At 37.1% G+C, this 14413-nt stretch overlaps 1 protein-coding gene across 1 annotated transcript in view; it reads right to left on the bottom strand.

Moving 5' to 3' along the window:
• The window catches only part of KIF14 (kinesin family member 14), a 56909-nt gene that overhangs the window by 9307 nt on the left and 33189 nt on the right, over positions 1-14413 (bottom strand). Inside the window, exons 22-26 of the mRNA XM_040462154.1 lie at positions 13186-13286; positions 7678-7772; positions 4083-4307; positions 3418-3602; positions 425-583 (exon numbers count right to left, since the gene is read on the bottom strand). Coding sequence (XP_040318088.1) covers positions 425-583; positions 3418-3602; positions 4083-4307; positions 7678-7772; positions 13186-13286 — 765 coding nt within the window. The remainder of the gene's footprint in view (positions 1-424; positions 584-3417; positions 3603-4082; positions 4308-7677; positions 7773-13185; positions 13287-14413) is intronic.

Genomic DNA, 14413 nt, shown 5'->3' on the forward strand with positions numbered 1-14413 from the left:
TAAGAAAGGTAGCAAACCTGTAATTTAGCATTCCACATGTAACGTGCTATAAAGAATGTCTGTCATGTTAGGCAGGACAATACATTCCTAGAACACAGTAACATTCTATTACTATGTTTTCAATGGCATGAATACTTAAAGCAAGCAAGTACAAATTTTCTAGAATTATAGAGTTCTTCATATGTTCATTGGCTAAGTAGGTGGCTATCATGAAAGCAAAGATCCAAAAAGTAAAATGAGGATTTCAGAATTATCCAGTACATTTAGCCAACTTAGATTGAAACCGTTTTAAATTATATTGCTAAACTATTAAAAGTATGAGCTATTTTCAAATAAAAACAACTTATCATGTTTAGTGATACTATTATCAGGAGTCTACTGTTCCCTCAGATGAAGTCTTTCAAAACTAATATTACCAAATTACCTGAACACTGGTAGCCTTATTGCTACTGTTTTCCAGAAAATGTAGCTCGCTCCCTTTAAGAACTGCTAACTGTCCCACATACTTCACAGCTTGTTGTACAATTTGGATTATTTTGTTTTGAGCTTCTTTTACCATTGATGAGATATCCGAACAGCATCCCTATAAAATAAAAATGGACCAGTACATAAGATACATGAGATTACACAGGGTGGTAAAGACAAGACAAGAAAAGCAATTTGAAGAAAACAAATTCTGCATTCATCGATATGGTGACTATGCTTCATAAAAATCTCAGTCAGAGCCAGAAAACATGCAACCCTATAGCTCCTAACGAGGATAAAATGACTAGGATATAGTCTCTACCCTCAAAGACCTTACACACTAATAGGAGACATAAGACAGGCATGCAGTTAACTAATATAAGAAAGAAGTGATAAGTGAAAGTCCCCCACCCCCCAAGAAGGAACAAAATCATGGCACTTTTGCCTTTGAACTTTTCCTGTCCCAGGAGCCATCTGACAGATGGTAGGCAAAGATATTTTCTTTTATCAGGGAAGAAGGAAGAAGAAAGGGAAGGAAAAGGGGGAGAAGACCACCCTCCAAACAAAAGGCTTCTCCTGCACCAGAGTGCACATGCCCAACGAGGAGGTGTTCCCCGAGCTTTCCTTTCTGTTACCTGCCAACTACAGTGATTCTCTTCAAAATACTTCTCTTGGCCTGCTTTCTGGGACATGCTTATAATACTGCTAAAAGGTAAGACTTCTCACACCATACTTAGCTAGTAAGTGTAATCACTAAATTCAGTTGTGCCAACATAACGCAAGTGTCTCCTGAGCTCCGTCTAACTTCCCCTCCAGGTCACCTGTTCTCTCCATCTTCAATTCCTATAAAACATTTCCCATAGAGCTGTAGACCGCAACCCCTAAGTTCAGAGTGGTCTTTCCAGAGAATGAAAAGAAGGAAAGAAACTACACACCAGTTGCTCTAATAGGTACCTTCTTATCACATCCATCCATCTGATCCTCATGGCAATCTTGCCAGACAGGCCTTATTTTTATTTTCCCGGTGACAAAATGGGAGACTCAAAAAGTGAAGCAGCTTGCCCAAGGACACAGAACTAACTCAGCATGGGTTCAAACACTGGTTTTCCAAATGCCAATAGTGGTTTTTTTGTTTTGTTTTGTTTTTTTCTGTTCCTGAACTGCCTCTCAAACCTAAGAGCCAACTAAGTATATCTCAAACTCTCTTTTCCACCACAGACCACCCCTCTGTTAGCTTCCTTTTCCAGGCTCAAGCATAAGTCAGATCCTCAGGTTTTGGCTCCCCAGCTTTGCTCTCTGGCCAGTGTTCCCTTTCATCTTCATGGCCCTGTGCTCAGAGCATCTTCTTCACCTAATACTTCACCCACACCTGTTTGCAGTCCACCTGTCTGTCTTAGGGTCATTCTGTTTCCTCACCACTTATATCCCAAGTGATCCTTCATCCAGTGTGAATTTTTCATTACCTCAATAACAAGTATCCAAACAAGCAGCTATCATATGATGAGTCCTTGTGAAAAAAGACCCACTGTCCCTCTAACTACCCAAAGCTTACTCTGCCCAATGAGGTATGCAGGCCTGTAAATACGATATATTAAAGGGCATAACAGGTGAAGTACAGGCCTAACAGAAAAACAAATAAGAGAAATGTCTAACCAAGTCATGGGGAGACCCAGAAAGACCTCCTAGGGAAGAATAATGGATAATTAAAAATAAACATTCGATTTCAATTTGACTAGATTACTCAACCAAATAAACATTTCCAAATCCTATCAATAAATAAATAGCCCACTCAGGAAGTATTTGATACAACTAACCTTCTACTACAATAGTAGAATGTAAAAGTCTCTTGGTGGGCGCTATAACATGAGATTTGTTCAAATATTCTAGAACATTTTGTCAAGAAACCAAGTTACCCATTTTAAAAAGTGAAACCTATCCCCTTTGGTATTTTCATAACTACTTCCCTCAGACAGTCAAGGAATTCTTAAGGAAGAGTTCACTGATATGGCAGATGACTAGGTATTAACCAGTATCAGATTCTCTACTTCTTCCATGGTAATAGAACTCTTGATTTTTCACTAGGTACACAGCTGTCCAGAATAAAAAATAACTTCCCAATAATACTTGTGGCTAGATGTGGTCACGTAATGAAGTCCTGGCCAAAGATTTATAAAGAGAAATGTCATATGGAAATTTCTAGAACCTACCCTTAAAACAAGGCCCATTTGGCCTTTCCCTTCTTTGTCACTTCTTTCCTCCTGCTGCACTGAATTCAGACAGAGCTCCACCACTAGGGTGGACCATGAAATAAAGGGCATGCATTAGGCTTGGCAGAGGGTACATTAGAAGGAGCTTAGCTCTCAAGGTGTGGAACAGAGCCACCATGCCTCCTTCCAGATTTTATGTGACAGCCAAGAAGCTTTTATCTTACTTCTTCTTCACAGCCATGCCTAATCTCACTTGATATAAGGTAAACAGGAAAAAAAAATTACTTTTCTTGACCATATACCAGTGGGCTTGTGACTCGACTCATTCAGCACAAGTTGATACCCAATATATAACCAAAGCAAGACTCCGCCTTTCTTCCCAATAGCCATTATTGAGGACTAGCATAGTATAATATGTTACTGGTTATAAAACAGGAAAGACTACATATCCTGTGCCTCCATTTCTTCATTTATAAAATGGTGATTAAGAAAAGTACCTACTTCTAAAGTTGTTAAGAGAATTGAATGAGTTAATATTTGTCAATCACTGAGAATTCTCAGTGCCTGGCACAGAGGCAATAAATAATAAACAATCATAGAAAACCACACTTTCAGAATTGCAAAACAGAAATCACTTCTGAAAATCCTACAGATCTAATTTTAGGGAAGATGCAGACAGTAGAAGGTCAATAAATACTTGCTGAATAAATGACTTCTTCAAATGACAATCAGCAAATCAACTTACCTGCAAAAATAACTGTAAGTAGCCTCCTAGTTTTTTAACCTCTTGTCTCAGTTCATCTTCAAGTCTTGCTGTGCTGGTACAAGGTAGAATATCATCCAGCCAGTGTTTGATTAGAACCACAAGCTGCTCAAAAGCACATGTGACCTGGATAGTAAGTGACTGGGTTGCTCGATCAGAAGAGAACACTTCGAAAGAAGAAGGAAAATTATTGGAAGAAATAATCTCCAAATAAAAGATTATTCTAGTCTAGGGGCACCTGGGTGGCTCAGTCAATTGAGCATCCGACTTCGGACGCTTTGACTTAGGTCATGATCTCACAGCTCGGTGAGTTCGAGCCCCGTGTCGGGCTCTATGCTGACACCTCGGAGCCAGGAGCCTGCTTCGGATACTGTGTCTCCCTCTCTCTCTGCCCCTAACCCACTCTCATTCTGTCTCCATCTCTCTCAAAAATAAATAAACATTTAAAAGAAAAATCTATTAAAAAAAAAAAAAGATTATTCTAGTCTAGGATTCAGGTTAGGGTTAAGGTTAGGATTTAAAATGTTTAAGAAACATTTTACCATAGTCAGAAAATGCATGCCAAATGTGGCAGTCATTCAAAAGCAAATGTAATGTGCAGAAAATAGTCATTCATGTAAGTTAATAAAAGCAGTAAGGTTGCTTACAGTTATCTTGACTTTCTTCATCTTGTTCTTCATGAGCTTTGGAAATGGCAAATAGCCCATGATAAATTTTAAGAAAATTATTAATCAGGCTGTCTGCCATGCTTTTTTCTTCATCATAACTCTGTCCAAGAAAATCTAACGATGACCCAATCAATTCTTTGCAAATTCCAGGAAGAAAAGATTCTGCTGAACTTGGGGAAATGGTGCTCGATTTCTCCAGTAAGCCTGTATCGGCAGAAAATAGCCATGTTAAGCCTACTTTTCAGGCACAACACTTTCCAACAAATACATTAATGCAAGCATATTATGGACTCATTCGTCAGTAATTTCAAAGCAGGCTGTTCTTATTTCAATACACCCTTACTTCTATATGCCAAAGTGAAAACACAAGTCCATAAAGGAAGTCAATTAATCTTTCAATGGCATCAATCCATAGGTTAGTAGTTCAACAATATAAATAACAGACAATTCAAATAAACTAAATAACCACTGGTTCAATCTCCTTCTTTATTTACTTTTTGGGAACACCTGAAACAGTGAATTGGTGGAAACAATGGCAGTTACATGAAATAAAATAATATAAAAATAATAAATATAAATATCATAATGTAAAGTTAATTTAATTCATAAGCTGGAAACATAGGCAATAATAAAGCAAACTATATTAAGAGGAATGTCTCAATAGCTCTACTTTTAATAGTTCCATCTCTAAGTATACTATAATCAAAATAGGCTAAAGCCAATTATCTACAGTTAATATATCACATCTCTGGGAGACAGACTTTCACTATAATTTTCTAAGCACTATCCAAACCAGAAGTAAATGGAAAAGCTTGAAAGAGCTCATTTGGAGCCTCTGGAAATAACTTTATACTAGAATGCTAACTCATGAGTATAATGATTCTCATTTAATAAATAAGATTAATTTTTTGATACAGTTCATAGGCAAGACAAACAGCAAACTAAAAGGAAGGTAAAATGAGGGCAAAGGATGGGGACTATTAAGAGTCTAGAACAGGGCACGTAGCTGGCTCGGTCAGTAGAGCGTAAGAATCCTGATCTCTTGATCAGCCCCATGTTGGGGGTAGAGTTTACTTAAAAAACAAAACAAAACAAAATAAAAGTATTTAAAAAAAAAAAGAATCTAGACCAAAGATGAATTTGATTTGGGAAGAGAAAAAGCTCTACACTGCAGGGTAATAATATCATGATAATAATGATTATAATCTAGTCATCATAAATAGTTACCAATATATTCTCTGTTTAAGAAGGTAATGATGTTAATGCATTCTAAAATCCAGCATCAGGGCACCTGGGTGGCTCAGTTGGTTAAGTGTCCGACACTTGATTTGGGCTCAGGTCATGATCTCATGGTTGATAGAAAGCTACACGCACTGACAACACAGAGCCTGCATGGGATTCTCTCTCCCTCTTCCTCTGTTCCTCCCCCACACATCCCACCTCATGCTTGCATGCTCTCTCTTGAAATAAATAAATAAATAAATAAATAAATATTAAAACAAAACAAAACAGAACAGTAGCAGGGAGCCTGGGGGCACAGTCAGTTAAGCATCCAACTTTGGCTCAGGTCATGACCCCACAGTCTGCAAGTTTGAGCCCCGTTTGGGGTTCTGTGCTGACAGCTCAGAGCCTAGAGCCTGCTTCAGATTCTGTGTTTCTGTCTGCCCCTCCCACTCACAATCTGCCTCTCCAGCTCTCTCAAAAATAAATAAACATTTAAAAAAAATTTTTTTAACTGGCTAAAAAGAGTCTCTTATGGTTTGTTTCCTGTCTTTAAAATAAATAAATAGGGGCGCCTGGGTGGCTCAGTCGGTTGAGCGTCCGACTTCGGCTCAGGTCATGATCTCACAGTTCGTGAGTCGGAGCCCCGCGTCGGGCTCTGTGCTGACAGCTCGGAGCCTGGAGCCTGCTTCTGGTTCTGTGTCTCCCTCTTTCTCTGCCCCTCCCCTGCTCATGCTGTCTCTTTCTCTGTCTCAAAAATAAATAAAACATTAAAAAATTAAAAAAAAATAAAATAAAAGTAAAATAAAATATATAAATAATTTTTAAAAATAAAATAAATAATAAATAGATAAAATCCAGCATCAACATTTTACAAAGCCTTGCAAAACTCTAGTTTAAAAATATGGCCCTGGGTGCCTGGGAGGCTCAGTCGGTTAAGCACCCTACTCTTGATTTGGGCTCAGGTCATGGATTCACAGTTTGTGAGTTCAAGCCCCACATTGAGCTCTGCTGACAATGCAGAGCCTGCTTGAGATTCTCTCTGCTCCTACTCCACTTGCCGGCGTGCACGCTCCCTCTCTCAAAGTAAATAAATAAACTTAAAAATTTTTTTTCATTAAAAAAATATAAATATATGGCCCTTAAGGTGAGAAGTTAAGACATTTGCTCAACTTCCCAGAGCTGAAAAGTGCACCCTCCAGAACCCACAGCCCAGGCGAGTCCATACTAAATGCAGATGGGGGTTTCTGTTTCCCTCTTTGAAAACTGCGAACAAGCAAAGACCTTTTGTATTTTACTTAATTTTTAAATATGGCTCTTAAAAAGGCAGCTTTAATTCATCTAGAAAAACTACTTTTGTAAAACCTCTTACTCTCAAATAATACTGAATAAATAACGATACCACAGATACATAACCTTTCATTGTGCTGGTAAACAAAAAGCCTACAGCTTATTTTGTTTCCCTTAGATTAAATAAGTATTAAGATAATTATCTTCCTAAAAAGTAATTTTAGGTTTAAAAAGAAAGAAACCAAATTTCTCTATTTTAAAGTCAAGATGAAATATAATTTCTTTTACGACTACTTGTATCCCATTAGTGCCCTTATCACACAGATTACTAACTTATACAGCAACTTTAAAACTTTTTGTTTCCTAAGGTATAGCTGATCCTCTGTAAAGTGTGCACATCTTAAGTATACAGCTTATTGCTTTCACATATGTGCGCGCCCCCTTCTTAGATCAATGTGTGCAAGGTTTCCACAAGCACATTCCAGCAGGTTCCCTCTGGAGCCATTATTCTCTTCCAAACTGCTCTGGCTTCTGTCACCATACATCAGTTGTGCCTGTTCCTGAGCTTCACAGAAATATAATCATACAGTATGTACTTTTTGTTTCCTGGTTTCTTTCACTCAATGGAACGTTTTTGGGATTCATCCAGGTTGTTGAGTGAAGTAGGCGTTTTTCTCTTTTATTGCTGTATAGCCCCTACTACCTGGTAGTAATTTCAACTCTTACAGGTAGTTACACATGCAAATTTACAGGGTGTCCCCCTTCTATAGGAAAATTAATACTGTCATCCATATTCACATAAAATAATTATTTGCTGGAAAAATTCCTGTAATTTTTTCTTTTAAACTTTCCTTCCACATTTGAATTAGGCACTCTATTAAAAGGCTCTGAGCACAGAATTTTAGACATGGAAAGGGCCACCCAGCCCACCCTCTTCACTTTACAAAAAAAGTGAAAGTTTGTAGGAGATGAAATGATTTGCAATAAGAACATGACACAACGTAGTGACTGAGCCAGGACTTGATGCTTTCTCAGGATACAAGAAAATTTGATGCAAAAATACCTGATGAATGGGAAGAATGCAAATTCTGAATTGGGTAGGCTTGTATATCATGTAAACAACCAGAAATTCTCCTGTTCTTCATCAAACTTTTGCTCCTAAAAAAGATAAACCATAAAATTAGTAGTTATATACTACATGGAGTAATAATATTAATAATATTCTTTTTTTAAAAAAGAAGGAACAGATTTTTTTTTAAAGTTTATTTATTTTGAGAGAGAGGGAGAGGCAGAGAGAGGGGGAGAAAGAGAATCCCAAGCAGGTTCTGTGCTGTCAATGCAGAGCCTGATGTGGGGCTCAATCCCACAAACCGCAAGATCATGACCTGAGCCAAGATCAAGAGTCAGACACTCAACCGACTGAGCCACCTGGGCACCCCAAGAATATTCTTAGTTCTCTAAAGAAATTGGGTATGCATGTGTGTCTTTTCTATGGAAACCTTTTCATCAAGAAATAGTTCATTTGGTTTACTGAGCACGAACTTTACTATTTAGAGGTATTATTCTAAGCATACAGTTAGTTATTAATTAAACAATATTTCCTTGATATTTGAAGAGTATTACTATTTACAGGCTCTAGATACTGTGGTTAAACAAGCAAACATGGTTTCTGGGCTCCTTTTCTGTAACAAAAGAGAAATTAGGCAAATAATTACAATAAAGTGATGTTTCATGAGAGCAGAGCATGCCGTGGTAGATTCTGGAGAACTCAACCTGGCCCAAGGAGTCAGGAGGGCCTCTGGGAACAGTGACACTGAAGGATGCACAGGAGTTAGCCAAATGAGGAGGCAGGCTTGAGAAAGAAGGAAGAGTATTCAGACACGGGCGCCAGGATGCGGGAAGACCCGGCGATGAGAGAAAAGTACTGCGCGTGCAAAGAGCCAAGCGAGGTTCGGAAGGACCGCAGTCTAAGATGTGAAAGAGTAGCAAGGGATGAGGCTGGGAGGTGTGTGGGGGCCAGCGTGAGGCTGACCTCGGAGGCCAATTAAGGAAGCTTGGATTTTATCCTGAGAACATCCTGGGAAGGATTCTAAACACTTGAATAAACATTCAAGTAAGTATTTGCTACACAGTGTGAAAAGCGTAATACCTGTGAAGTGTAGCAATAGCACAAATGGAGAGAATGACTCTATCCTTAATCGCTCTTTTGGCTGCCTCTTTTCCCACAGCCCATAAAACCACTCCGATTTCTCCCTTGAGTGTGACTGGCTGTCTAGCTGTTATTCATTCTTCCTAACTGCTACTGGAAAAGGCAGCCTACTTCCAGATTGCCATTCATCCATCAGTTTTCTAAACTCCAACTCCAGCCCTCATTACATCCCTGAAGACACGAGCAGTGACCTGGATCTAAATCTAGCGGATCCTTTGAAGTCTCTTTCCTGACAGAACTCTCTATTACCATCGGCCCCTCAAAGAAAAATGCTGTTTGTTGAAAAGACTGTTAAACAAAAACGCGTTCTATCTGTAGTCCTCTAAATGTTTCAAATTTAATTTTTCCCCATGAATTCCTACAAGAAAAACACAGAAATATAACTGATAACAGGGCGAGGAAAAATCAACTCTCAGTATGACTGGTAGTAGGGAGAGGAAACGTCAATTCTCAAAAGTAACAGTTTTTTGTACTTAGGGACGAAAGGAAAGGGTATATTATTACAGTAAGTCTAAACTAGGAAAACTTACTCTTTTAACACTATCGTGGTTAAACAATGTTTAAACACAAATAAAATGCTTGTTACGTTCTTTTACAGAATTTTCACTTAACCTCAGGGGAAATTTTACTTTTAACTGTCCACAATACATATCAAAATTTAAAGGCAGCCAAACCAGTCTATTTTATTGCAGAACAGCTGTGCGTATTGTGGCCGGGTAGCAGTTCCATAATTAAGAATCTGTCAGTGTTTCCATTACCTGGAGGCATTCTCAGAGTTTGCAATTCTGTCATAAACATTCTTACAAGGCTGAAACTTCATATACAAGGTCTCTGACCAAGAGCAATTCATTTTTTTTAAAAAAATATGATACTTTTAAATTATAGAAGTTATCAAGAAAACCTCTTTACCAAATGAAAACACCTGGATTTCAAAATCTTAAAAAATATTAAAAGAAGCTTTGGCTTTTCAGCAACAACTTAAACTCCTTCTGGTTCCCTAATTCTTTTTTTATTTTTTTAATGTTTATTTATTTATTTTTAATAATTTATTTTTTAATTTACATCCAAGTGAGCATACAGTGCAACAATGATTTCAGGAGTAGATTCCTGGTTCCCTAATTTTTTCTGAAGTTAGCAGAAAATAAGATGTAAATCACCAACTTTCAATAAGCTAAAATTTTGATGTTCATGATTTATTTATTTTTAATTAATTTAAAATTCCAGTCTAGTTAACATCCAGCATTCTATCAGTTTCAGGTGCACAATACAGTGATTCCACACTTCTGTACGTTACTCAGTGCTCATCATGCTAAGTGTTCATCCCCTTCATCTATTTCACCTGTCCTGTCACCCACCGATGTCCATTAATTATTAATGCTCATATTGTGATCCACAATTCTAAGTCTGTATCTGTTTATAATAAAAGATAATAAGAAACCAGTAATTATAAAATCTAAAAGGATTTATAATTCACCCCCTCAGGCATTTGTACTTCTGGTTTGAATTTTGGGGAGGCTTATGTTACTCCAGGTTAGCATAAGTACCCCAAGCCCATCCACTCAATTTCCCCCACAGGCCATCTTTAGCTCATTTTGGAGAGCCCAACTCTGTTTTGAAGTCCTCCAGATAAATCACCTAAAGATATCACTATCTGTTTATTGGTATTAGATCGGAAATCAGATCTCAGATCATCTCTGAATTCCAAGATTTAATTTTACTTAATACATATTAAGAACCCAATAATAATAAGAGCTGCCATTTATTCAACAGCCATCCACTGCAGTGGGAGTTCTACATACTTTATCTCTTTTTTATTTTTTTATTTTTATTTTTTAACATTTATTTCTTATTGAGAGACAGAGCATGAGCATGGGAGGGGCAGAGAGAGAAGGAGACACAGAACACGAAGCAGGCTCCAGTCTCTGAGCTGTCAGCACAGAGCCCAACATGGGGCTCGAATGCACAAACTGCCGAGACCATGACCTGAGCTGAAGTCAGACGCTTAACCGACTGAGCCACCCAGGCACCCCTACATACTTTATCTCTTAATCCTTATAACTACTTCACAACATCATCATCATTAGCCCCATGGTGGTCATAGAAGTAGCAGGAGAAGCAATTGTTCTTATATATGACCTCACTTAAACTCAGTGATAAGCTCTGTAGAATAGATACGTATTACTGTCTCCATTTGGTAGACGAGAACACTGAAGCCTAAAGATGTACCATGGCCACACTCTGCATAAATCACTATACCTGAAACTAGCATAATACTGTAAACTATACTGGAATTAAAATTAAAAACTTAATACAAAAAATTAGAACCCAGGACTGTGACACGAGCCTGTGACTTTCTTATTATACTACATTGTAGGGGATACAGACGTGTTCCCTATGCTCAAGGAATTCAGAATCTGTTTAAAGGACAAGGTCTGTATTTCTTTCAGCTTGAAATACACAGCTGTTGTGTATATAACATATAAGGTAACACGTATCGACTATTAGATCTTGGCTATTTCTTACTGCAGCTTAGGAGCTGGCATACAGCAAACAGGACAAAAGTACAGGGGGAAGAATCCCTATAAAGCAATTACATCTCTCTGAAATTTTATGAGTTTAAAATGAGTCCAAAACAAGAAAGGCCTGAAAAGGTCTGGAAACCCAAACGGATTCTGAGCTGCAGCTGACAGTGATGAAGTGGGAAAAAAAAATTATTTAACCAGAAAGATTCTGTCTTTTCATATGCAAAGGAGGGGCTATCCGGCAATGGCAGTCAAGGAAGTCAGGATCTCTGGAGTCACTCAAACCTGGATTTGAGTGCCCATTCTTCCCTTATTAGCTCTATGAGTTTGGACAAGTTACTTACCCTCTTTAAATCTTTGGCCTTTTCATCTGTAAAAGGCAGGTAAGGACAGCACTAACCTCATAGATTTGTTGTAAGAACGACATGAGATAATACTTAGCAAGCATTCAATAAATGTTCTTGATAATGATGATGCTTCTGTTGGATGGATGAATGCCATTGACCCTTATATCCTGAAAATTCCCAAATCCCTCCTTCAAAGTTCTTGACATGAATATACACTTGGATGCTCCCTGGAATCTCAAACTCATCAGGGTCAAAAATAAACTGATCTGAACCTCCATTTCAGGGAATACCATCTTCCCCTCACCAGTCACCCTAATTAGACCAGGATTCATTCTGGAGCCTTTTATCACCCTCAACCCCACAGCCAGCCAAGTTCTTGCTGATTCTTCCTCCTGAATACGTATAAAACCAGGCTTTCCTCTCCAGTCCTTCTGCCTGGTTTAATTTTGGGTCTTTATCAACTGTTCCTCTAGTTTCCTCAGTGCCTGGTCTTTGAGGACAGAGAGTATTTTTTATTCATCTTTATATCCTCAAGACATAGCAGACAGTAGTCTTGTTTAAAAACAAACTAAGAAGTATTTATTTAAAAAGAAGTCTTTGTTTAAAAACCAAACTAAGCAGCTAAATTGGTTCCAAGACCAAGGCCTTTCTATTATACCATTTTGCCCTCTGTAATCTAAGTATCTGAGGTTTAAACAGAGCTAGTTTTTTCTCAAAAAGCATCTATTCACCGTGGAAGTCTTTTATATTTTTAGTTAATAAGCAGCCTTTGTCATATACAGAAGTTCTCTATCACCATGATTTATTCTTCTGTGGTGTTCATACTAACTTGACAGCATTTAAAGTTCTATAACTTATAATAACATATCATAGAATATGCCAAGTTCTTGAAAAAGGGTAATTTAAAAGTAATAAACACTATTCATTTTTATAGGAAATTAGATTTAGTTTCTTATGTCTTAAGTCATAAATATGACTTAAAAAAAGTTATGTTATTTATGTCTTATGTCACTCTTAAGACTTACTGGTGAAATGCCAACCATTTTTGTTCCTATTCTAACTGACTTATAAACAACTTAATGCCCCAAGTGCTGTAATTTGATCAGTAACATACTATTTCTCTTCTGTTACTGGGTTTCCTACACAGACATATTCATTATGACAATAGGTAGTTCTTTTAAAATAAGGAAATGAGGGGCGCCTGGGTGGCGCAGTCGGTTAAGCGTCCGACTTCAGCCAGGTCACGATCTCGCGGTCCGTGAGTTCGAGCCCCGCGTCGGGCTCTGGGCTGATGGCTCAGAGCCTGGAGCCTGTTTCCGATTCTGTGTCTCCCTCTCTCTGTGCCCCTCCCCCGTTCATGCTCTGTCTCTCTCTGTCCCAAAAATAAATAAACGTTGAAAAAAAATTAAAAAAAAAATAAATAAATAAATAAAAAAATAATAAGGAAATGATATATATGTGTACCCAGAACAAAAAAATAAAAATGTCTTTACCTCCTTCTAGAAAGGGAAGAAACTGGTGCATTTGTAATGTCAGGTTCCCATTCATCTTCAGGATCACAAAAGATATCTTCACTTCTGTTATTACTATTACTCTAAAAAAAAAAATATATATATATATATGTATGTATATATATATATATGGTTTCTACTAAGTTGGGCTAAAAATGTTTAGCTACTAAGAGAAAAAAAAAGTTTAAGTTTGTTACATTTCAAATTTTAAAAATTAGCAAAAGCATAGGTTACCCGATAGAAGTCTAGAAATATCACATTCCTGATAAAACAAAAAATCAAGCACATGATGCTAGAAATTGTATTAAAAGAGCTCTACTAATAAAAGAAACAGAAACCATTAAATGATTCAAAAAAATAAACTTGGGATTTAGAAGACATAGTAAGAACAGGAAAGATAAATCCTCAGAAGGAAAATAATATGACAACATTAAAATTCAATTACTCCTTGGTTAAATATATTAATCCTGATAGTAATCTGAATTTTAAGTATTTAAACTAATATTAATTAAAGTTCTAAAAAAATACTATACATATAGAGCTTGATTCAGAAATAGTATAATTATATAGAAAAAAATAATCAAAGAATATTGCAACAGCTGAAAGTAGGAAGATAATGAAGGTAACTCACAAACCATACTTTAATGCATCTGTCAAAGCAAGAATGATCAAATGACTTCAATACAGTTTTTTTGTTGCTCTAATTACACAAGCAATCCACATTCATTGCAGAAAATTTGGAAATTATTAATTGTATTAATTTTGTATATTTTATTAATCTATTCACACACAGTTATAATTGTGTGTTTTCAAACTTTTACATTTAAACTTAAGGGAAGAAGAAATTTCATAGACATAAAACACTTTGTATCATTTGTAATGATCTTCAACGCCTATAATATGCATTTTACATAATTAAATTTATATTTCCCCATTGCTGTGCTTTTTGGTGTTTCTAATTGTTTGCTATTTTAATAGAACTAAAAATATATCTGCGCATATTAGTTTTTAAATATTTTTTATTTTTATTTTTTTGAGAGAAAGAGAGAGAGAGAGAGGGAGAAAGAGAGAGTGAGAGAGAGAGAGAGAGAGAGAGAGAATGAGCTGGGGAGGTGCACAGAAAGAGAGGGAGAGAGAATTCTAAGCAGGCTCCACATTGTCAGTGCAGAGTCAGATGCGGGGACCAAACTCACGAACCATATCACGAGAT

This window comes from Herpailurus yagouaroundi, unplaced genomic scaffold (genome assembly GCF_014898765.1).
Source record: "Herpailurus yagouaroundi ecotype Mexico unplaced genomic scaffold, PumYag 308, whole genome shotgun sequence".
NCBI classification, from domain to species: Eukaryota; Metazoa; Chordata; class Mammalia; order Carnivora; family Felidae; genus Herpailurus; species Herpailurus yagouaroundi.